Below are 24,940 nucleotides of genomic sequence, written 5' to 3'. Positions count from 1 at the left end.
AAGAAGGACATACACCTTGCTCAGGCTATGGACAAACAACAGTAACTTAAACCTGACATAAATTTTAGCAGACATATTTAAACATGGATAAAAGCTTTTTCAAACCTTCAATATGGTTTTAGTCTTGTTCCTTCTTAATATATATAGACTGAAAAAACAACAAGAAAAAGAAAAGAAAATCTGAAAAAAAAATTTGTTTTGATTCTGCTTTGTGCACCTAGCAAATGAAAGGAAAAGAGTCAATCAATTAGAAGGAAAACACATTTATCTCTTAAAATTTTACTTAGCTGATTAAAATTATAAAGTTTCTCAAATTTAAGATTTCTAGTTACTTAATGAAAACCTTTCTCAGCTTGATGGAAAATCATAATTTTCTGTAAGATTTTACATTATATTTTCCATGAGAGCGTAAGAAAACTGAATCTTTTTTTAAATCTTCTATTGATCTGACATCAAATACCGAGCCAGAATAAAAAAAGTAAACACATACTGTGCAAGACAACTGACCAATTGCCTAAAACAAGTAAAGCTATTTCTCCATTTTGCAACAAATACCAGTTAAATACCCCAAGTGAAGCTACATTAAAAAAATTAGGTAAGTGCTCTCAGTTATCTCTCAGCTGGGATAATGGGGAGCTCATAAATAGCAAGTGCAGAGCTATAAAAGACTGAGTTTTAAATACACAGTTTTCTCAAAATTACAGCATTCCTCTCTTGAGGAAAACAATAATTTTTAATAATAACACCAACAACTTACTTTGTATCTTAAGGTGCCTCTCAGTAAAGTGCGAGCTGTCTGAATACCATATGGCTCAGCATATTTTGTACTGTCTCTGTTAGGAAAACCTTCAAGGTTTAGTCCTGGGAAAAAGTCCATGGGAGTAACAGAATCCAGTAATGCTCCTCCAGGTGGAATATTGATAATCTAAAGTTTGTGAAAGAAAAATATTATTTTGTGCAGTCTCATTCAACTTATTTTAGAACAGAAAAGATAATGCGTGCTCAAAAACAGGAAAAACATGTTTGGTGTTCCAAGTGCAAAGGCCCAAGCCAAATAAAGCAGTTGCCCAAGGCATTTAATCAAATCTGGTACAGGAAGAGTGTGCAGGACAATTGTGTCAGCCATTACTAATCAAAAGGCTAAAATAAGCCATGTCCTTCTCATACACACTCTAAATTCCTGCTGCACTTACATTAAAGTGGCAGGTTCCCATCTCACTTACACTAACGTCATTTGGGAGCATGTCCCAAACTGAACCACTGTGAAGGGAGATTCTGCCCATGAGATCCCTGCTTTTTGTTCAAAAAATTTATTACCTTGTTTAGGTTGAGTTTGGGCGTTTTTGTATGGGAGAAAAGGCATATGTAAAGAGAATGATGGGTGTTTGTTCCTTTTTTTTTTTTATAAGATTAAAATAAATCAAGTGATATCACATGGGTGTAAAATTACTGCCCAAGTGTATCTTTACTTAAGGCTTAAAGCACAGAGAGAATGCACCATCGAAGAAAAACAAAAAAGAGGTTGACAAGTTCTATTATCACTCCCAGCCATGGCCTTGAACCCTGTTTCCTTCAAGAAGTTAAAGCCCAGATCTGCTATGTAGCATCAAGCTCATTTTCTGACTTCTGAGCAAAGGGGCAAGGTTTACCTCTAGAAGAAATACTAAACCAGTGAAGCCTGAAGTAAGGAAAAAAAATTTTGTGTTTGTCAAGCAAGACAGGTGTGTGAAAGAATCCTACACAATGGTAAAAGATTTAAGTCTTTTGTGGCAAGGAGGAAAAATTGCAGAATTTATTGACAAGCTCACCTAGTTCTCTTATAATGAGTGAACCAGATCAGAATTAAATCAAGACACATTTTCACATTTTCCACGAAACCCTTTTATCTGGAATTTATACATTGTGCTTTTTAAATAATGATCCAATGTACAATCCCTGAATTTCTCCTTTCTTACTTCAATATGAACAGCAGACTACCAAAATATTATGATAAAAGATTTCTAAGTTGTGTAGATCAAAAGGTTTAGGTAATTAGCTAAACTTTACAGTGGTTATACAAGGCAGTCTCCTTGACAATTGCAGTAACTACTCTGAGCAGATGATGGTTGAAACAGATAGTTCTGGAAAGCAGAAATGTGATAATGGTTTGCAATAGCTTTGCACAAATCCATTACAATCTTTCCATAAACAGAAGCAGTGACATTTGTGAGCATAAGTCTAACAACACCTGCATAAACAGCAAAACAAAGGTTTTTGTTTAGAATACACGAAAAAGCATTTAACAAAGCCCAATCAGTGGATTATTGGTATTACAGACTGCAATAAAAGAAAAAGGAATCAAGAGTTTTCTATGCACCATGCAAGTACAACATAAAGCTGTTTGGTTTACACACACAACTGTTTAAAAAGCACTCTCACCTTTGTTTCACAGGGCCAAAGACAAGGCAACTAAGTGGCAAAAGCAACACCAAACAGGAATGGAAGTTGAACCCAGGAAAACCAACCCCAATCCAGTGCTTCAGTAATTAGAACAAATTCCTTCCTGGCAATCAGTTTCCACATAGTCAGTAAGAATTAAGCTGGCAGTAGCCAGGCATCATCATGTTCGAAACATAGAATTAAATTATCTATACAGCTGACTTAGGCCACTGGCTTGAAAGTAACACAGCATCTTGCAAGTCCCAATTCCTTCCTTAGCCAAATACCACTTTTGTATGGTTTTAAATGAAAACATTCACATTACTTCACCTCTCCATCTTTTAAATACGTGGCAGGCTGAACCGTATTCAGCAACACTCCTTGTGGACTCCAGCTGAACTTGTATCTCAGAGGATTGTCAGAGTGCTCTGGAGCTGGTAGGCCACCGCAGAAAGAAGTGTATGATATAACCTGTCAGAATTATCCACAGGAAAGAAACAGTGAAGATAGATCAAGATGCATACAGATCTACCCTGCAGAATCCCCATCAGTTCTTAAAATTTCTGTTGACATTATTCCCTAAAGGGGTCAAATCAGAAGAATCTACAGTGGGGAGGGACAAACTGCAGGCACTGCCTGTAAAGGAGAGGAAACCAAAAGATACACTGGGGCAAGGCCATCATAGTTGATGGTCTCACCAAGTGAATTAGTAGCTACCAAATTCAAAGCATCAGAAAAAGTAAAATGTCGAGACTCTGTTACATATCAGTGACATGCTCAAAACCTGCGTGGTGTTAAAAGAACTTCATTAATATCATCTTGGCAGAACTACGCACTACCTGCAGACCTTACCGTAGCACCCACTTCTTTCGCCTTGTCAATACATTCCATTGCCAACATGTGGTCAAGACCAGGATCCAAACCCATTTCACTGATAACTGTAATACCAGCAGCTTCTACACTAAAAATAACAGAAATACAGAGCCATCAGAACATTCACTACTACTGGCCTTTTATTCTGTAAATCTGACCAACAAAGGCCCAGTGAACCTTCCCCAACGCAGCAAATTCTAGGCTCTGTCTGCAGCTTGTGGGAAAAAAGAAGCAGAAGCAGACGTTAAAACCTGAACACTGACAACCATCTAAGAGCCTTCTAACCTTTTTTTCTCTTACTTCTCTGCAACACCTAGGTTCTGGTGGAAAAAGAAATTCCTACCAGCTACCCCACATCCCACAATATCCTGGACAGTGCTACAATGCAGGAAGGTAGTAATGCAGAGTGCAGCACAGAGCTGGTCCTACTTGCCCTAAAGAGCTCCTGTAAGGAGGAGAGATTAAAGGGCCTACTTTCCCAAATTACAAGTATTTGGGGTTTTTTTCCTAATAGTTTCCTACAGACCCAGAGGAGGTCACTTACCACCACAAACTGAGGATTTATTTTATTTTCAAAATCAGTTTGTCTTCTTTTAACAAATCTTAAGTGCCCCTTTTAATTTTTTTCTCCTGAGAGCAAGCTACAACCTCAGTAAGAATTATAGGAAAGGCCCCTAAATATTCTACAATCTCTACAATACTGGTTCTCTATTTGTCTTGCTTTTTCTGGTTTATCTTTTGTAAAGAAACAGCATGTACAGTTCTCATTTCACTTGAATGCACTTCAGATTTTCCAGTACTGTGACTAAGAGGAGCACCTAGATGAAGCTCCATGCTTGAAACAACTTCCGAAAATGTAAGTAAGACGACAGAAACATTAGTTAGAGTTGTCACCAATTTGAAAATAATACAGTGGGTATATCCAAAAGAAAAGCATGAAAAAGGAGATTACTGTAGATACAATAGGCCAAGATTGAGTTTTTATTATGGGAAGGCAAAGGATGACAAACAAGCTACTCAACTTGAATATCAGGCCAGATCAAACATCTTAACCAATCTGAGGGGAGAGGAAGAGGCACATTAACATGAAATAGGATGATGAAGGCAGAAAAGTGCATTCCATTATTTAGAGTATTAGTCTAACCAGGTTGGGGTACACACTCATTGCTCTACTCTGCCACATGAACCTTTGGGGAAAGGAGAAAGAAAGCAGAAACCAGTAATTCACAGTAAGTGTTACAGGTGGAACAGACTGCAAAATATTGAGATAATGCACTAAAGAAGGAAGCAACACCAGGGAGATGCCTCTTTCACACCTACCTCTCCTGAAGTTCTTTCATAGCTGGTGTTAAGTAGCTGGCTGTTACCAAGTTCACTTTGTTGTCAATACACTTCTTAGCAACAAAAGGATGTGCTGAATAAGGCAGCAAACTACAAATGAAGGAGAATTATTCAACATAAAAATTCAACCAGTTACTTATCCCGTCACTGGAAAGACACTCAAATGGTTTTTGTATGCCTAGAAAGAGCTCAAGTAATAGCTAAAAAAAGGAGTCATACCTGCCCTGCCCTGAGCAGTTCCATACCTATGAAAGTGAAATGCTACCCTATCAGGACAGCACTGTTGTATGCACTCAGAACAGGGCACTGAACAATACGGGAGTCACTCTTGAGACAGCATCTTTTGTCACACTTCTCTGTAAAACACAAACCACTGACCTCTTTCCAAAGTCATCTTCTAAACAAGCATGCTAGAGGTTTAGAGGATGCAAAACTGTCCTTGAAAAAGCTTGCATTACAAAGATCTTGGTGAAGTTCTTTGTGAAAAGCACGCTCTACATTGAACAGAAACAATACTCATGACACCCGTGGCAAAAGAAGAAAAATTGCAAGGTTTATGAAGATCCTTCCTTGTAGCAATATCTGGAATGAGTTCTTCCTTAATGGGATATTCAGAAAAAATTATCAAGATGTTAGAATTTTGCCTCCTCTTGTGCACATGCAAATTTGATCCCAGGGACACATACGCTTGTGGACACAATTGGCCCTTGACACTAACAAGGGAGTCCACCTAACTGGTCAACGCTTCTGAAGAAGTCAAAACCCCTTTTAAAGTTCTGATGCCCTACTGCATGGGAAGGGAGCTGCCAGTTGCAACTACTTCCATGTGACCCCACTTCTTGGCCATTAAAAAGAAAAAAGTGTTGATTTAGGTCAATCAACTAGGAGAAAGAAGTAGCATGACTCAGGGTTGAGCCTATCCTGTTTTATGCAGAATTCTGACCTGATCACAAGGTCGTGTTTCTTCACCAAAGAGGACAGCTTTTCCTCATTCTTAAGGACATCCATATGAACTGGAGTAACATTTCTGTATTTTTTTGTCAGTTGTTCAAGTTGCTCCTTCATGACAGATACTGTTTTAAAAGTAAAACACATAAACCATTACCTAAAGATGACCCTAAGTCCAATGCACATTCATGTATAACAGTGCCATATTTCCCAAAGAGAAACAGTTGCATGCATGTATTCCTTCATTAACAGTTGAAGAAAAATCAGACATTTAGTAAACAAACGTATGTTCAGAAGAACTTACTCAATGCCTCATTCCACATAGCAATACATTTATAGAAAAATCTGGCTTAAAAAGAAATATTTCAATACTCTGTTTCAATACAATTTAACAGAATTCCTATTTACAGCCCAGAACAGCTTAATAGCTTAAAGCAAAACCAATTCACATCAATCACCATTTTTAACATGACAAAGATAGAAACCTTAAGCTTTAGCTTAGATCAAGTGTGACTAAAAGGCCCAGGTTCAATATGACTAGTTTTAATATTTACCCATGGCTTAGTCCTACCAATCCCAAATATGATAACTAAGTGGGACAAAGCCAGTCTCTCCCTGCCTTCACTTCTCTACCATTATAAAGAAAGCAGAACTGAAAGAGATCCACAATAACACAGCCAGTATTTGCCACCTCTGACTGGTTTCCTGTCGCAACTCACCATGCTGCCAGCACAAACCAGAGAGAACAAAAACAGAGTGGCCAAAGAAGACAGCAGGTGGGGCACAGGCTTCTGGGGAATTAAAAGCCATCAGCACTTACCATTATAAGGAAAACAGAACTGAAAAAGAGAACCACAGTAAGACAACCAGTATTTGCTACATCTGACTAATTTCCTTTCCCAGCTCACCATGCTGCCAGCAAAAACCAGCGAACACAGCCAGGAAAAAGGAATGGTCAAAAAAAGCAGCAGGCGGGGCACAAGCTTATGGAGAATTAAAAACATCTGTGCCTCTAAGTTAGGGCTTTATTTCCTTATTGCCTTCCTACAGTCACTGGGAAATAAACATTATCAGAAGGTGATTCTGTATACCCTAATAATGAAATTGTGTTGAGGGAAAAGAGCTAGTCAAAATCATCTACAAATTCAAACTAAAAAAAAGATGATTACATGAAGGTTTCCCAATTAAAGTTTTCATAATTTGAATTTAAGGTGGTGTAGCCTAACAGTAGAATTTTGTGTTTTCTGCACCTACTTGCCTGCAGTCAAGCACTAAACAAGTAATATCTTCGTGTCTCCTTCCTTCTGTGCTATTTGTGTGTGTGCTGTAGAAACTGCATGTTTTTGAAGCTACCCAGATAAGAGGCAATGTTTGCTGAGTGCTTGGCAAAACAGATCTTCCAGTTCACCTGGTTCCCCTTCCTGCTACTGCACTGCAGGGAGTGGATGCAGCCTCTGTAGTGATGAGGGGATGGGCACTGCACATTGCTGTAATCCTTCCCCCTTCACCACCTCAGGCACTGCTGATAACAAGGGTGCAGCTTTCCTAGATTTCCCTTCATCTTCCTAGCACATCTTTTCCCAGGGGTTAGAAGTACTATGGTTACCACCATGAAGGGTAGCAAAAGCAGCAAAGCATGAAAGTAGCATGAAGGGGGGAAAAAAAAAATCAAAGCAGTAACAACAATCAACAGCAATACAACTGTAAGTTTTAAGGCAAACCACTTCCCAGCGAAGTATCTTTCTGTCAATAAGACAATACAGCCTGAGTTTTAAATCTAAAGTCACAGAATAAGGGTAAAGTCATCATTAAGGTTACAGAAAAGGATTATTGAAATGCCCAGCTTGAAATATGCTACAGATAAAACCAAAACAGAGGAATAAACAAGCAGGCATGTGGTGCTCATGGGAAAGTCAGGGTCTGAAGTTTTACCACGACACTGTTCTATAACAGCAGCAGATGCTTCACTCATACAGATGTCTATAAAAACATTTTCATCTTCTTCTTGTGTGAGGCTGAAAACACAGCCCAACAGCAACAGTGACTGACTATCCACAAAACCAATCCCAAGCCCAAAGCAGGTTAGAAGGAAAAATACTTCTAATTTCCATGCAAGTTATACATGTAATTAACTTTTAACATGGCAATGTCCTTTTCAAATCAATTATATAAATTCAAAATGCTCACAAAGCTACAAAATCCTTTTCTGCTGTGCAGATTTTCTTTATCTGTTTTTACAACCACATCCATTTATTATTTATGAGAAAGGTGCAGCCACAGGCTTCAATAAGACGTAATATTGAAATGAAAACAAACAAACTCTTACATACCAACTGTGATGTCAATGCTGGAATCTCTAGTGAGATATTCAAGTACAGGACCAGAAACATAGCCAGATCCAAGCAATAAAACCCTCTTCTCATCACTCATCTTCAGTGACTGAGCCTGCTCCCTAGAAGGTGTTACAGGCAAAATTAAAAATGACACAGAAGGCAAGCTGCCAAGGTTAAGAGAAGTATGTTTTAGTAAGTCTAAAAACCAAGAGCTCTATTCAGACCAAGAGTAAAGTTCCTAGCTCTCTGATCCAGGATTGTCTAGCACTGCTTCCATTCCTCTGCTGTGTAACTTCTAATTTCTTTCCTCTAACATAAACATGATCAAATCCATCAACATTCCCTCTGCTTCTCCAATTGCTTCTACCTGTTCATCAAAACTTTCCTCAGTCCTATTTTTCCCAATGGCCAAATTACTGTGACCTAACCACCAATGTCATGGGCTGTCAGAAAGGGGTACCAGGCATTGCCTTGCTCACTTTACATCACAGGCAACTTTTAAAGTACACAAAATCATGCAGGTGAAAAAATATTTTGTGTAATTATACTGTGTTTGTATTAGTCTATCATAGGAACATGATAGTCAATAAAAGTCAAATAAAAGTTAATGCCTAACTAAGAAATCATCATTGCAGACAAGGACTCAGGTTTGAAAATCATCATAAAGTGTTTCAACCTAACTATTACTACTCTCATAAAAAAATTTAAGTAGCTCTCCTGTTGACTTTCAAGATAAAATGTATTCACATCAGATTTTGCATTTCTTTCTGCCAGCTAGAATAATGCACTCAGCAGTTGTTTGAATATACTCTCAGAAATGCATAATTTATAGTAGCATAAAGCCAAATTTCTTGGTTGTTCATAGTTATTTTTCCTTTTAGCATAAATTTGCATTAAGTTGTAAAATCAGGAAAATCAGGATTGTGAAACTTTGTCTAACATATCATGGCTATACAGGTAAAAACTATTTAGCAAATAAAAACATTCTTAAAGCACGTTTTGTTCTTTTGAGAAAGCTGTTCACTGCCCTACTGTTTAATTTAATTAACGGAGATTGAGGTTTGGCTTTTCTTATCCCATACCCTGAAAATAAATTCCAATAAATAGGTAGGACTTTCAAAGATACAGTCTCATGGGAATCTTTATAAGCATATAGGCAAGATTCTCGTTTGCCCTTTGTCCACTAAGAGTTTATACCAGCATTACAGCTTGTGCCTCAGAAAGAATCCTGGCCTGAAGCTGACAAGCTGATGTCCACTCTGTTAAAAACTGCTGACCTTAGCAGAGGATATTTGTTTTTATTTTAATATGTTTACTAAATAACATTTGGTTCATATATTTTTGAGGCTTCTCATGGCATCCAAAAGTCAATTTCTGGTTGTGTTTTTTCAGTTCAAAATGGTCATAACAATGATGGATGATGTTGAAACCTGCCAGAGCAACACCTAATAGCATGACAAGAGCAGTATTGCCCAACCTAAAGAATGGCAGGAAGTATCTGAGTACATTTAGGGGCAGAAGGCCTCAAACAATAGCATTGAAAGATTACTCTGAGTGAAGAGAGTTAATACCAAATTCATGTATATGATATGTCTGAAGCACATTCCAGACTAGTGTATCAGTATTGTAAAGCTTTAATTAGTCTCCAAAATTCCAGATGCTCCATCCTCCCTTCCTCCTATTTCAGAACTGTTTTTTTAAACTGTTTTTTAAACCCATTCTTTTCATTAAATATGAATCGTATGTACCAATGTATCAACTCTCTATCTAAATTACTGCTACAGACTACTGAAAATTTTGACCTTCATAAAAGTTGTACAGATTTGATTTTTTTTTAAAAAAGTTAATCATGATTTAATACATTCACAGAAAGTCTCCTAAAAAATCCCATCATATCCTTTCATATGGCAAACCCAAGGACTTTCCTCTTCCTCCTGCTCCTCCTATCAATTCTAATAGGACATCTTCCACAGCTGTACCCTTATGGGCAGGGAAAGAGAACAATTCCTTTCCCTGCTTTAGGGAGCAGAAGTGGTAGGCAGCTTGGAGTGATGATGAAGGGGAGATTTCTATATGAAAGCAAACTGGATTTGCAATCCATCTTGTCCTATTTATTGAAAACTTTTCTAATGCCTAAAATGAAATCATACTTGGATCAAACACAGCATGTTTACTCTAGGACAGGCAAAAACATGAGCTGCCAAATGATCCATCAAGTATGGGAACAGAATGTACACAGCTCCAGATTATGCTTATTCTCTATTAATGAGTTTAAATAATTCAGTTACTTTAATCTGTGTACAAATAACATCACATTGTTAATGTGATGAGCCATTGCAGCTCTGGGTGAGAAACCATTAGCAGTTAAGAAGCAAGTAAGGGTGCAAAAATGTAGATGAGTTTGTTTGGTAAATCTAATGGCACCCAAGACTGTTCAGTTCAAACAGTCTGGCTGTCCTATGTCTGAAATATTCAAGGACTTGAAGGAGTATTAGCAATTAGTCTAAACAGAGCCCTCAGAAACTACATTGGACACAGCATAATACTTTGTTAGAGTAAAAACAAGCCACATAATTCCTACCGGCTCTGATCAAGAGTGGATCTCTAGCTAAACCATCACACCCTAGCAGTAAAACCCTGCTTTCATTTGCATCACCTCTGAAGTTTGCAAAATAAAGGAGGGTATTGTTAGCAGGTCCTGCTTTTCTGACAGCTAAGTGAACAACACCAAAGAACAAATGAACATCACAAGCAACACAGAGGTCTGCAGAAATACCAAAAATCTACCCACAAAAACACCCTGGGGAATGAAGTCTCCAGATTCTCATGGTAGTTTACACAAGACCATGCAAATGATTATGGAGGATGTTAAAAAGAAAAAAATCAGATCATCATACTGTGTTAGAAATAAAAAATTTGTTATTGAGACAGCCTCTTGAGGGAGTCTATCAAAGAGCACAGAACAAAAATCACTATGAGCTGAAGCCTCTGAGAAGCAAATATCACATTACTTAGTGTGGGAAATGCACCTATAGTTCATCATGTGCAAGTTCATAACCAGAAGTCCCAAAGCTCCCAAAGGAAATTGAAGGGGTTTGAGATGCAGAAATCAACACTATGCTTTTACTGCAAAGTGCATGCAGTGCTTATGGTCAGACCAATTTAAGTTTTTTTTATGACTGACAAGCGCAGCTGTCACTGACCAAGAAAATGAACTCACTTATTATCATATTAACATTTTTCATACACAAACTACACATGTTTGTTAATAATAAGGGAAGAACAGAAGGGATGTCCAGGTTATTTATACTTTTGTTACCTTAATTCACTCAAGGCTACCACTGGCAGACTGCTTGTGACAGGGTGTGGATGAAGTGGTAGCTAAAGCTGTAGGTACATGAATATAATGAAAAGTCTGAGAGTCTCAGAGTGTCCTCAATACATCCAGTCAGAACAATGCTATACAGCACTGCACTTGAGCCATACAAGTAGTAACTAGATCCAAGACATATTCGAGAGCCTTTTGCTTTTAGCCATTACTTTCAAATTACTGCACGTTACACCCATTTCAAAAGGGCAAGGACAACAGGGTAAAACTAGCATGAGTCTCCTTTCTGCCTGTGGTAAAATAGTTTTCATAATGCAAGAAAGAGAAAAATTACCCCTTTCTCAACTTCAATATAAGTTACTAACAAAACATGTCAATGATTTAGGCAATGTGCATGAAGAAATAAGGAAATCATCAGGCAAGAAGACATTTAGACACAGTGCAATATAGATGCATTCCACCAAGGCACAAGAATAAATGAATGCAAAAGGGGAGATAGAATGCAGAGAAGGTGACTTTATACATTACCTGCTCTCTCTCAATTTCTGGATATATTGATACTTAGCTGTCAGTGAGCCATTGGACGCAATCACTGCCTGCAAACATATGAAACAAATTTTGAGGGCTTTATGTATCTGTATGTTTCAAAGCAGGGGAAGACAAGAAGAGTGCCAAATTGCAAAACTTACACCTCGAACAACAGGGGAGTAATTTTGTTTTTCAAGAGGTTCTGAGCCTTCTGATAACAGCTGTGGAGATAAGTTATTTCAAATCAGGTCATTTTATTACCCAATATTTCTCAAAAGTAAAACACGAGGATTCTAAGCAACATTTAAATGCATGCAACCATACCAATATCTTGTACATCTAAAATACTTCTGGCCGCAATCAGTGTCACTTGACTTTTAGGAAAATACAGGAATTCAAACAGTAGTCTGACTGTGAGTGACTGTTGAATGCCCAAGAAAATCAGATTCAGACATCTACTGCAGGGTCCAGAAGCAATGAACTACCTGCCAGAGCCTGTTTTCTGCCTACAGAAAATGTTCTTGACAAATCCCTAAGACATCCAGGTCACTCATGTCTCATTCACATGTCGCCGTTTCAAAGGATTGCCTCAAGACTTCAAAAGCTTTTTTCTTTTTTTGAAGTACAAAGTCAGTTATGTTCTACAGCAGATTCCTTTTGAATGTATACAGGAGACCAGAAAAGCAACAAACAAGCAGACCAAATTCTAAGCCTTTTACCTTCTTGTCGTATACAAAGACCTTACCATCTCTTCAATATAAGGGAAAAGCATATCCCCAAAGTACTCTGTTGCTTCTATAGGAAGCTGAGCTGGCAGATTGTCAATGGAACACATCAAAATCCCCGAGCCTTCAACACTGAAAGAGAGAAAACAGCTCTTCTGAAGTATTTCTTAGTACCTGAAAGGTATCACCTTTCAGAAATGTTTCAAATGCATGGTTTTTTCAATATCATGTTTCACTCTACAAATTACAATAGAAAAAAATAAAAAGAAAGGGCTCTCCCACCTGTCATGAGTAATATGCTGGTCAGCATCATACATACAAAATGGGTTGTCAATTGTTGTACACTCAGTCATAAATTCTATAGATCCTCCAGTATCTGCTGAAATGTCACATATTGCCAGAAGTCTAAAGCAATTAAAAGACAGTGAAATAGAGCATTATACAAATTACTAGGAAACACAGGTATAAAACGTCACAAATGAACAGGAAATAAAGGTGAGAAGATCCATCTGACTTGTAGCCTCCTTCTATTTCACGGAGAGAAAGACTGGAAGAATCCATTCAGCCATGATCTTTTGTCTCTATGCCATGTGCTGCCAACACCTCTCATTCATTTTCCATCTACCAATTGCCTCAAGCTGTGCCTGGGTAATCCTGGATGAAACCAACTTCACCATCATAAAGGGAAGACTGAAGAAGTGGCTGCCTCCTACCAGTTCACAGACAGCAGGTGCAGGAGGAGCATTCATTAGCCTAATGCCCAACCTCTGGCTCTGCTGAAAGTTAACACTTAAATTCCTTATTTGTCATGTGGGAGAAAGAAAGATGTCACGAGCTGTCAGAGAATAGACAACGACCTGATTTGTCACCAGGATACATTTTCATGTCCTGCCCAAAACTGTGACAGGGCTATTAGAGAAAGGGTGGCTCCCACCCACACTGAAAGGAGACTAACCCTTGATTTGCACCCCACATTCTATCCTTAAAACTATTCAGGGTTGTGAAGCATTTCAACTACCTGCTGCAGAAATAAGAGGTGTTAAGGAACAGTTAATGAGCTTGTACAAGCCAAATGACAGGGTAGGAAGAACTTTCCCAAAAACTCTGCTCAGGCACAGAAACTTCTACCAATATTGGTGCAGTAGGTACATTCCCAGATATCGCACTGTTTGTATCGGATTCTGTACAAGGATCAGTGGCAGAGCCACCTCTGCAAAAAGACAGCTGAAAACTGTCAATCATTTGTACTGTGATGTTTTCAAAAACTCCAAAGTTTGAAAACAAGACTACATAGCACAAAAGAGCAAAGTCAATGGGACACATTAAAACCTGCAAGAGGAACAACGTAAGGGAAACAGAATCATTTGCTAGATATTGTGGTGAAACTGCATAACATGACAAGTTTATCACGGTGCTGCAATATCATTGCAAGTGAAATGAGGCGTCTTACTTGTGTGGTAATTCAGGGCAGCCTTCTGTTGCACCAGCAGCAGATTTAACTGGCACCAGCAGCTTCTGAGTGTCCTGCCGACTTAGCAAACGAGGAGTATTTTGTTCCCAGTATATGCCATTAACTAAACAAGTGGTGTAGGGTGCAACCTGCCAAGAAAGTTACAGATATTCTCACCTAGTACTTTAAGAAGCTGAAAGCACCTGGTCTAGCATTTTAAGTTAATGCTGTCTCAAATGGTGAATATGCAAACATGCAGTAACTACCAATACTCTGTGGAAAACCTTTAATAAAAGAACAGAAGGGATACTCACATCAATGGGAAAGCGAGAAGTGTAATTTTCTGGATGTTTATCATAGTCTACTGGATCATATTGTCCATCATGTTTCCTTACAAGATGATGATGACGACTTAACACCGTGCCATAGACTTTCCTGAGGTCTGAAGTTAAAATAAATAAATAAATAAATAAAAAAGCTCCTATACTTTGGCAAAAAGGGTTCCAATGTTTTAAATCACTTTATTGTCACAGCATACCTCCAGATCTGGAAACTTCCTTTAACTCATGTGGTTCCACAAACTCACATGGGAGAGCACTGAACATTTCTTGAGCACCCTGAAACCATGAAGTAGGATTTAGAATAAGCACACCATAAATGTAATGTAACACTGCTTATTTGGTGTTTGAAAACAAATATAAAAATGCCACACACAGTTTGACAGCCCTGCCAGAGAATTTCAGAGACGTACACACTGTTTCACACATACCCCTGCTTACCCAAAAGTAAGCTGCCTGGGCATTATGTGCAAGGAATTGACATCATTTCCCAGTACTGCAGAATGCCTAAACCACAATCCAATGCCTGGTTATTATTTCTAATGGCTGGGTTGGGAGGCCCCAACTCAGCCATAATAGAGGGTTTTGCTGCCACTCTGAGGAGCAATTTCTCTTTAGGAAAGATCCCTGAAGCCATTCTTCATCAACCAGGCTATTCTAAAGGCCAAGAACTACAAGATGACTTCCCCAATGAGCTGTGATCACAACCAAAAGCTTTTCAGACACACCATCCTTTTGGCTAGGAAGAAAATAAATAAATCACATTTATGCAGGCAGTGATTACACTTAATAGCTGGAGCCTTGTAAACTGATCTTTGTTGCCAAAACCAGGGGTAAGACTTTTTCCTACCTCGCAGAAAATAGCTCTGAAGTCCAGCACTTGTAAGCCAAGTCAATGCTATACAGATATAAAAACTCAGCAAGTATTGGCAAAAAAATTATTTCCCCCATACTTTAATGGAGCGATTCAACACACCTTGTGAACACAGAGCCAAGAGTGGGGAGAGATGGGGACAGAAATCATCCAGGTGAGAAAGGAGAGAGGAGCCGTAAGATTTAATCCATGTTTCATGATAAGAAGTTAGCATCTCCCCCTTGTCAGGCATGCTCATATTAAATATTTTAGTTTATGTTACTTAAAAATTGTTACTGGCAAAGGAAAATGCAAAGTCCAAGCAAACAAAATGAACCCATGAACCCATTTAACCTGATACAGATCAGATGCCAAGAATTTCTATTAACAATAATATAGCATTTCCTCTTGAAGACAATTCTTACCTTAGAAACATTACCAGTGCCTGTAAACACAAATGTTAAGGGCCCCACTGACTTTGGCATCAGTCCCAGTGAAATTTCATACCCGGCATCCCGTACAGCCTGCACAGCCTGACTGCTATTCCTGTAGTTATGAGCCATTCCAATATGCTGAAAACAAAGGCACAGAACCATCAAGGTATTTTCCATATTCAAATACAGATATCTAGCAGATGCCAAAATGTTATTTCGCTAAAGAAAAATTCATACACACATACACTTACCATGAAGGGAGTGTGATGACCCAGGGCTAAAAACCGTAAACCCAATCCATGTAGAATATTGATCATTCCTGTTGTTTAAAAAAAAAAAATAGAAAATTGGACCATCAATGTTAATCACAAATATGCAGAGTTAGAAACTGCAGAGACTGACTGAAGCCTCAAATCATCCCAGATATTTTTCCCATGTTTTTATATGAATACTTTACTTCTAAAGAAAGTCTTCATAAAACCAGTGAAGAAGAAATTTAATAGCGGTCCATGACTTTAAACTTGCTCATTATGCATTTCAGCACTATTTAATATTCAGATATCCTTTTATGAGGTGTATCCACATCACCAGATTCCAAAGAAGGAAATAATAGAGTCTCCTGAAGAAAGAGTGTTGAAGTTCAGTAGAAAGGAATGAGAACCATGCCTCACAAAAATCAGATTAAATGCATAACGATGACAAACAGATGTAGTTCAAGCTCTCAGGACTGACAGCAGCCTTTTTTTTTTTTGTCAAAAGCCTAATCAGTTGATCTCTTGATATTTAGTCTGCTCCAGATTAGTTCAATGGACAAACAGGACTAAAAGACGACAACATAAAATATTAGATTTGTCAGGAATCCACATGACTATTTGACATGTCGTCTCAGGAAAGTAGGAGGCACAAACCAGAATGGAAAAAGGCTGTTAAAAGCAAGAATTAAAAATGCACTTAAAGACACATCACAAGCCTCAGCTTTCAGGAAGCACAGACAACCAGAAGTATTACAGGAAGTCACTTGTTGCAAGCCTGCCTTTACTTTATGCACTATACCTGCTACACCAGCCCACTTTCCAAAGGCCACAACTCGCATTCCTTTATGATCAACCATTTTTTCATAGTCAAACAGTCGAATTTCCTGAAAATATATAGTAAACTGAGTATTAAAATTTTCAGTGAATGCAGTCTGTGGCACGTTGCTCTCCCAGGAACCAGCTTTTCACATGCCTTTGCCATTCTTTGTGATAGAGGCTGATGGTAATATAGGAAAGGCAAATATATCGTAACAAGATTTAAGTATAAAAATAAAAATATAACAGTTGCACCGAATTCTTGTTTTAAAAAGCCTCTGCACTGCCCATGCCCTCTTAGCACAGAGCTCCCCAATGTGCCACACTAGCTGCTTCGAGCCCATTCACATCTTCTGCCAAGAGGCTGCTCATTTCTGAGAGGACTGGCTGCCTTCCTCTGGAATGGCCAATACACACTCCAGCTGAGCAACTTCCCAACAACTCTTCGTGCTCAGACAGAAAGAGCATCTCTCGAGCACACCATGCTCACAAACCATCTGCCTTATGCCCATGGAGAGAGTAACACTGCAAACACAAGATCCTCTGAGCAAGAAATACTTGGTTCCAGGAGAGGATACTGAAGACTGTCCTCACTGGCCGTTTACAAGTATCTGTGCTGGAAGTAACCGTCCTAGGCAGCAAGCTTTTGATCACACTTCAGCATTAATTCAGTTTCTACCCATGTTAACTCACAAGGGTGTTCAATATGACACAATTTACCTGTCTTAAAATCTCATCCAAAAGGGGCATGTTTGCCTCTTGGGCTTTAATAGTGTGAGAGAAGAAGGCATAGTTCTTTTTAGGGATTAATTTGTCCTCCGGAGGTCTCTTCACACCTATTATCAGAGATGCTTCAGAAATATCTTCTTGAATAACGGCACCTGCTTTGACATACTCCTATGAAAGAGAAAAATCAAGGAAATTTTTTCTGTGTTTTTTCATATTCAGATCTCAGCATATAAGCAACTAGAACAGAGGAAAAATAAATAATTCTAGCTAGCAGAAAGTAGCTGTGCATGTGATACATTCACAAAATTCTTTGATAAAGAGGCATCAAGTATCAAATTGCATTACCATGCTATTATCCTATTATACAAGACCAAATTTTAATTATGTGTTAGTAAAATCCTTCATTCTAAATTTACAGAGTATAAAAAAGGTATTTCACTACATTTAAAGTATCCTATAGTATTGCAATAATGAACAGTCCTTTGTAAGGTGTTCAAATACTTGGAAATAAGTTTAGAGAAATATGACTAATTCAAAAAGATGAAGACTGATGATTTGTGATTTTATAAAATTGTATAAGACTAAGTCCAAGCTGAAGAGCAGTTTCTAAAGAAATGTGTTCACGTAGTATGATCTGTGCTTTGATGAAAGCCAGCACTGTGCCTTAATTAAAAGTGGTATGTGCAAGTGATGACTAATTCCCTGCTTTTGTTTCAATTTTTAAGTTTGCTCAGATATCTTACAGCAGAGTATTACAGCTGCTACAAGAGCTACAAAAGCTCTCTGTCCTGAAGCTCACAGTATTAGAGAAAAAAACCTCTCTCCTCATTTCACATGAGGAATGGGATTGAAGCAAGAGTGCAATTCACCATATTTGTCCTTCCTGTTCTTTTAAAAAATATGGGGTTTTCTAGAGCTCTTGCTTTCATACAAATAGAAGAAAAAATTGCCAATGTTAAATGAATTCCCAAGTTTCTACTTCAAGAGCACCTAGAACTTCTAGGGAGAGGGATGAAAGGACAAGAAACTAATAAAAACAACTCCAAAAACCCACCATGGTGCCAACATGACATTAAAAGGCTAAACAAACTACTCCTTTGCCTTTCCACTAGCACATGACTTCTTGTTTAACAACAAAATTTACATGTTTCTGGGGGTTTTTACAGATTTTCTCATTAACAGCCTTTGAATATTATTTTTCCTGTACTATGGTTAACAACTGAACTATGGTTTTGCTTTTTTTTCTCTCAAAACAGGACCTTACCTTTTCATGGATGGCCCTCCGGTTTGACGGCTGCACCAAGACTTTGTATCCCATCTTTGTCAACTCCTTAACATGCTTTGGTGCTAGAGGTGCTCTTCTTTCCCATGCATTGACATCTTCCCTCCTGATTGCCAGCACAGACTTACGATGATGCCAACGCTTAGTGTGGTGGAACACACACCTACCATTTGTGTGACTAAAGGCTCGGAGCATGGTAAAGCCTGGTGGCAGCAAACACAAAGTAATAAAATAATACATGTACACGTATGATTTGAACACTGTTTGTGCAAAAAGTTCTGGTCTCCTTTAGCATCTGCTGTAAAACACAAACCAGATACTTTGTACTCTAGTAACACCCTACTTTTATGAGACATGAATTCAATTTCAGTGAACTTTGTTGCATCTTGGTGTCCTCACAGACAAATTTCCAATTTTACTAATTGTTTTGATTACTGTAAAGAAAGTCTTTTAAAGTGTTCTATGCAGCAAGTTTTTAACTACAAAGCTTAAAAAGAATTCTGGAAACTTAAATTTACCAATTATATTTTTTTGCCACCATAAACATGCAAAGACCAAGTATGTAGCAAAGATTGCATCAAGAACAGTCAGAAGTAATAAACACACAGAAAGAAAGCAGAACAGAGGCTATTTGGCAAGCAGTTGATTAAAAGAGAAAACCCAACTTTAAGTATTTTTACACAACTAATTCATACACAGGCCAAAACTGGAAGATAAGGTCAAGACCTTAACTACTGCTGAGCAGTCAGCATACGTGTGGCCAGGAACAGCAGGTTTTCTTCCTAATACAAATTTTCTGCAAAATGGAAAAGCTTCAATAGGACAGATTCCCACTGCAGAGGAATACCCCTTTATTTTCTATGTCCTACTCTTCACTCCTAGTGAAAACTATGTGCCACTTCTTATTTCTGCAGGGACAATGACAGGTCCAGCAGCCTAAGGACTTCAGATATTTATGCAATTAAAAGATGTGAATCTCAAAGATAGACTTCAAAAATGTGAACTTTGTTTCCAACACAGTTTTAACTGATAATTACATGAATCGCTGCATCTGAATCACTTGGAAAATCCTGTTTGTCCTCATGCCTCAAGCTTGTGAAATCTCTATACACCTAAAGGTCCTGTGTAACTCCAGGCTGAAACAGAGGGACTAGCACCCGAAGGAAGGCATGAACAGAACACACAGTCACCTACAATAGCTCCAAGAGTGGTCTTCCTACCATCGCTACATCTGTTGACCACCAGAGGTTACAGTGCTGAAGCTGGAGGTATTTTGTGACACTTCAGCATGCTAAGAGGGTTCTCAGAGAGCAAGGTGATGCCTCTCAAAAAAGTGGAAGCCTTGTCACACTATGTCACTATCTCTGCACACTTAAATATAACGATGAAAGTTCATATTAAAACACTGCACCTTATCCCCCAGCCTGCGGTGAAGCAAATTTCCCTCCCAGAGGAGTTGCACAAGGAGAGAGGGCGGCCTTGCAGCGGGAGTGCACTGCCCTGCGCTGGGATCCTGGGAGTCAGGGCAGCGAGCAAACAGCCGGGTGACCTCTGGCAGGCCAGAAGCTCGCCGGCATGCCTCGCTGTGTGTGCTCAGGCTCAGCCACAGCGATATCCAAGTCCCGCTGGAAAAGTGAAACTAACTTCAGCATTCCAAGCCCGCAGCGCTGGGAACCCTCCCCGGCCTCCCCGGCCCGTCGAGTGCCCGCACCGCCCGGGCTGGGAGCGGCTCGCACCGCCCGAGCATCACCGGCACCGACACTGTGCCGAGCAGCACAGCCAGGGGCCTCCCGCCAGCAGGGGCGACGCGGGGGAGGGAAAAGGAATCCCTGGAGAGAGGCAAGGAAAAGCAGAGGGGCGGCGGGCAGGGGGAGAAGGGGTGCGAGCGAGCGGCGGGAGGGCGGAGGGCGCCGGGCAGCGCTCGCCGGGAGCCAGGGCGCCGGGCAGCGCCGAACCTACCTCGGTCAGCGGGGCGGCGGGAGGCACGGCCGTGAGCCCCGGTCCCTCCTCCGGCCGATGTCCAGCGGCGCCGCCGCCCCGCGCCGCAGCCAACCGCGAGCAGGCCGCGGGATACACCTCCCTGGCCGCCAATGGCGCCGCACGGCCCGCCCGCCCCGCGCCCCCCGCCCGGCCAGGCCTCGGCTTCGAGGAAATGCAGCGGGGAAGGCATTTATGGGAAACGAGCAGCAGACATCCCCGCCGCTCAGCGGACCATGCTGCGAGGAGGCACTTGCCTGTACTTAATGGTGCTCGGAATCAGAGGACTTCCTTTGCTTCACAGCTGTCAGCTGCAATATTCCCTGGGAGTCTGGAGCCTTTACCAGGCCACAAGCCTTTCCGAAGGGAATGTTACACACATAACATATGTGTCCCTATGTTCCCTCCTATGTCGCATGTCCTGCTTTGGCCACGAGCAAAATGCTTAGAGCACTCTGCTCGAAAGTTGAGGGCTGCTTTGAAAGTTGAAGTGTCGTTTGAAACATTGACTTAAAAACGTGTCCGAAGCACAAGCACTAACAAGTGGGGTTTCTAGGGCAAGCCTCTTTCAGCTTTTTACATTGGAAGATACCATCTGGAAATTACTCCTTATAACTGAAGGGTCTCATATCTGAGCCTCCACTGAATGCCCTAACTACTGTGATGTGATGTGATGTGATAAAGAACTTTTTAAAAGTTCTCACTGTCCTTTGGGAGGCTCATGACATGAGATGGTCTGGACACCTATAGGACAGGTCCCTGTAGATGAGGATAGGTCGATTCCTAATTATAGGGTGTTGCTTGGATATATGCAGGATTGAAGTTCCAGTCAGCTCTGCAAACACAGAACTGGATTTTAAAAAACAGCAGCTAAAACTTCTTTTTAACACCAAAGCATTTCACATTCAACATATTTCTATTTGCAAGAACTTTTTATTTTGAGATTCCTTCATGTGATATAAAAGAGACTTCACTTTTGGCTGAAACTCTATATACACCACTTTGCTTGGGGTCAAAGTACTTTTTGTGTAATTTGAAATTACTGAGGTTTGCATATTTTAGTTTACTGATGCTTTTAGAGTGTTCTTCTAGGGAAATGAAGTCACAGGATGGACCAAAACAGTCAGCAAACCAAAGATCATCCATCTTGAATTACAGTGATATGCATACTGACTCCGGCTTTATGTAGCAGCAAAATTCTAAGTGCAAGCAGGAGGAGCAGAACAAATAAGGACATGACTGAGATACTGCCAAAATGCCATTTGGAGGGTTGATTTCTGCCATAGATATGCCATCCCTCTGAAGGGAGATGGAGAATTTTATCAGCACCATTTAAGTCTCTTCCTGTATCCAAAACAGATGAGGAGAACTGCACTCCAAAAGTGCCTGTTGTCTTTCAAAGAGAAAAAGGCAACCTAAGCAACCAGCATGGATCCATACTGTGACAATGTAAAGCCAGGTAAGGTGAATCCCACCTGCACTGTACTGTGTTCCACATAGGGAAGATGAATGACTTAAAAGGAAAAAAACAAATCTGGAATTCAGATTTTAAAAAACATGCTAAATGGAATTAGAGCTGTTTACTGTAATAAATTCCTTCTGGTCTCGGTGGATTGTGATTCCATCTGTCTGAAAAACCCTAATTATAAGGTCTAATTCTTATTCAGCTGGAATGCTTTTTACTCAGCATTGTGGGGGAAGTGCTTTCCATTATGGTAACAATAAACTTCCAGAACACTTAGAGAGAGGTGGACTTCATAGATTTTATTCTTTGTCTGTCAAGAATAAATCTTAAATCTGTTGAAGTCAATGAAAAACACTCACCAACTTCTGCTGGGGTAGGGTTTCTCCATACGTCTCAAGTGAACAGGGGATTTGGTGTCCTGAAGAGATTTTTGCAGACTCTGTATCTACCTCTCAAACTCTTGTTTCTCCTTTAATTCAGGTTTTATACTGCAGAGATCAAGAAGTTCCAAGAAGCTTTCAGGCTTTCAGTCAGAATGAGGCTATTGAAAAACATGACCTTTTATTCAAAAGCCACTACCTGCAGTGGCTGTTGACTGCCACTGTGAATACTGACCTCACAGCAGAGTACTAGACATCACTGAACAGCACAGCGTTGTGTTCTCTACAATCATGTAGAGAGTATATTTACATTCCTATTGCCCAGTGGGGAAAATTGCCTTCTCAGCATCCCCAAAGAAAGACCTAATTTTAGTAACACCTAAGATGTTGGGTATATCTGTTCACATTCATAAACACTAGAACTCACAGTACCATCATTTATGTACGTGTTCACTGTAAAACATTGTACTTTTGCATTCAAAGTGCATACTCAGAGTACTGTATCAAATTGAGATGTCTTTTTAAGTTGTTCTCATAGTCCTTAAGACCCCACATAAATATTTTAACTGGCTGTGTAAATAAACTTAAACATAGAAAATTACAGCCTGTGATATCAAATTAGTGAATTGACTCATTAGAAGACAAGTACAAAGTTCATTGCAAGAAGCCACAGCAGCTCAGCTAAAATAACCTGTCTGACATACTTTCATAAAAATCCTCATTCAGTCTATTAATTAGACTTATCGATGCTCATACCAGTAGGGCTTTCAAGTCAATAACAATCTACCACTAAGTATGGATCCATGGCATGAATAAAATCAAAATGGGGGCCTTGTTTTGAGAGAATCAGGGGTTAGCGCTTAAAGAGTCCATTAAAGCAATTATGCTGTAGCTCCGTTGAAAGTGCAACCTTGCTTCTTAGGCAGGCTCCTTCAGCAAATAATGGCTGTCATTGCCTCAGCTCCTGCAAAGAGCTGAGCTTCTTCTAGAAAAGAGCAACAAACACCAACATTTTTTCCATTTTTGTACCATTAGTGTCTTTATCAATTTGGCAGTAGGAGAATGTGTATTTTTTGCCTTTTAAAGCTGGTAAAAATGGCACAAAATTATGGTCCAGCCCATATTTCACATTCAGACTGGTGTCAGACCAGACATTCAGGACTTCTTCACTGATTTTTTTTGCAAGAGTTCATGATTCTTTGTGGAATCTTAATGAAATCTTAAAATCAGAGATATAAAATTATTTAAACAAAACCATGAAAATAGTAGGAGGTATGTAACATGTATAGTGACAGGTTGTAGACCAGTAAAACTATCTCTAAACAATGAAATAAAACAGAAGTGATCTGCCTAAAAAAAAAATAAGTATTTCTTTAGTAAGGATATTTCTCATTCTTCAGTACAACTCAGAAGACTTAAACAACTGAAAGTGTGTGCAGGCACGAGAACAAAGTGGGATAGGGATGGGAAGAGGGAAGCAGATGTCTGCTTAAGCCACAATTGCTGTTTTAAAAGAAAAAAACCATGTTAGACTATTGTCTCAGATTGGTGGGTTTTGACATCAATTGGGAAGTACATGTTGGAGCAGGTCCTGAAACACAGGATGTAAGCAAAATTTCACTCAAGAACAACAGCCAGATGTCCCAAACGAGATCCTCAATGTGCTCCTGCATGTGATCAGAGTGACAGTACATCCAAGGGTCAGCTGGCTTTCAAATCACTTCTGGGTGACTTCTGGGGGTAACAGTAAATGTTCTTACATGATTGTTAACTGTAAAGTAATATACATTAGGGTAAGATCCTGAAAACTCATGTAAGTGCAACAAAGCTTGCTTTGCCTTCCTGTCAATGTATCTATACAGATTCCTTTCGCTCCACCATCTGGAAGCATGCAGTGGAGAGATGAAAAACCTGTTTCCACAGAGGGAATATGAACACGATAAATATACATAAAAAATGTAATGCCATGAAGATTTTACTATTTTTTTAATCCACCTGTTTTACTATGTGAATTTTATAACCTGGCTCCTACTCCCTTGCAGCTAATTCCACTTGCACAGGAATCCGCACAGGAGCCTGAGACAAAAACTACTTCGTTTGTGTTACCCTTTAAAAATTACTTTTGTGTGACATAAATACACATAAAACACACCCTTAACCATGACACATTATCTTTCTATGTAATTTTCAATATTTATATCTTAATTTTGTGTGGTTAAAAACACCGTAGGAAAAATGATGGAGCCACCACATGACTATATGTGAACACATTTATATGCACATACAACCACATGCATGTATACATACTCTGTGTCCTCATTTTCTTTGGAAAGCATTTAAACAGTGAACACATTTGTAGAATAAAAAATGTGCTGAAAGCTAGTGTGCCACGCAAGTTGTTTAATAAGAATGAAAGTATTAAAAGCTTTTTAATGTGCTTATGACATCAAATCTTTGTGTCTTACATC

General features: G+C 39.4%; 2 protein-coding genes across 4 annotated transcripts in view; one reads left to right on the top strand and one right to left on the bottom strand.

Annotated features, from left to right (window-relative positions):
• The window catches only part of AASS (aminoadipate-semialdehyde synthase), a 26,675-nt gene extending 5,950 nt beyond the window's left edge, over positions 1-20,725 (bottom strand). For 2 of the 3 annotated variants that reach the window (XM_085042243.1, XM_085042253.1), the window contains exons 1-19: positions 20,610-20,725; positions 18,633-18,853; positions 17,360-17,536; positions 16,623-16,707; positions 15,821-15,888; positions 15,561-15,707; positions 14,483-14,561; positions 14,259-14,386; positions 13,945-14,093; positions 12,777-12,899; positions 12,515-12,626; positions 11,931-11,990; positions 11,770-11,837; positions 7,911-8,032; positions 5,576-5,705; positions 4,612-4,722; positions 3,271-3,379; positions 2,749-2,889; positions 758-925 (exon numbers count right to left, since the gene is read on the bottom strand). In XM_085042243.1, the coding sequence (XP_084898369.1) occupies positions 758-925; positions 2,749-2,889; positions 3,271-3,379; positions 4,612-4,722; positions 5,576-5,705; positions 7,911-8,032; positions 11,770-11,837; positions 11,931-11,990; positions 12,515-12,626; positions 12,777-12,899; positions 13,945-14,093; positions 14,259-14,386; positions 14,483-14,561; positions 15,561-15,707; positions 15,821-15,888; positions 16,623-16,707; positions 17,360-17,536; positions 18,633-18,845 (2,190 nt within the window). In that variant the 5' untranslated portion in view covers positions 18,846-18,853; positions 20,610-20,725. Of the gene's footprint in view, positions 1-757; positions 926-2,748; positions 2,890-3,270; positions 3,380-4,611; positions 4,723-5,575; positions 5,706-7,910; positions 8,033-11,769; positions 11,838-11,930; positions 11,991-12,514; positions 12,627-12,776; positions 12,900-13,944; positions 14,094-14,258; positions 14,387-14,482; positions 14,562-15,560; positions 15,708-15,820; positions 15,889-16,622; positions 16,708-17,359; positions 17,537-18,632; positions 18,854-20,061; positions 20,202-20,609 lie in introns of those variants that run through there. The other variant, XM_085042259.1, reaches the window with a different exon arrangement.
• LOC146443298 (uncharacterized) lies at positions 20,035-24,940 on the top strand. The gene is made up of 2 exons (XM_085080043.1): positions 20,035-22,086; positions 22,573-24,940. The coding sequence occupies exon 1, from the start codon at positions 20,035-20,037 to the stop codon at positions 21,139-21,141; it is 1,107 nt and encodes a 368-aa protein (XP_084936169.1). The 3' UTR covers positions 21,142-22,086; positions 22,573-24,940.

The sequence above is a fragment of the Lichenostomus cassidix genome, chromosome 1Aa (genome assembly GCF_008360975.1).
Source record: "Lichenostomus cassidix isolate B80296 chromosome 1Aa, HeHo_3.0, whole genome shotgun sequence".
Classification (NCBI taxonomy): domain Eukaryota; kingdom Metazoa; phylum Chordata; class Aves; order Passeriformes; family Meliphagidae; genus Lichenostomus; species Lichenostomus cassidix.
The sequence above is the reverse complement of the archived record's forward strand: the minus strand, read 5'-3'. Positions and strand labels throughout refer to the sequence as shown.

Bases quoted from the DNA above. Each gene is read 5' to 3' on its own strand.
- LOC146443298 (XM_085080043.1), top strand. From the start codon at position 20,035: ATGAAAGTTCATATTAAAACACTGCACCTTATCCCCCAGCCTGCGGTG.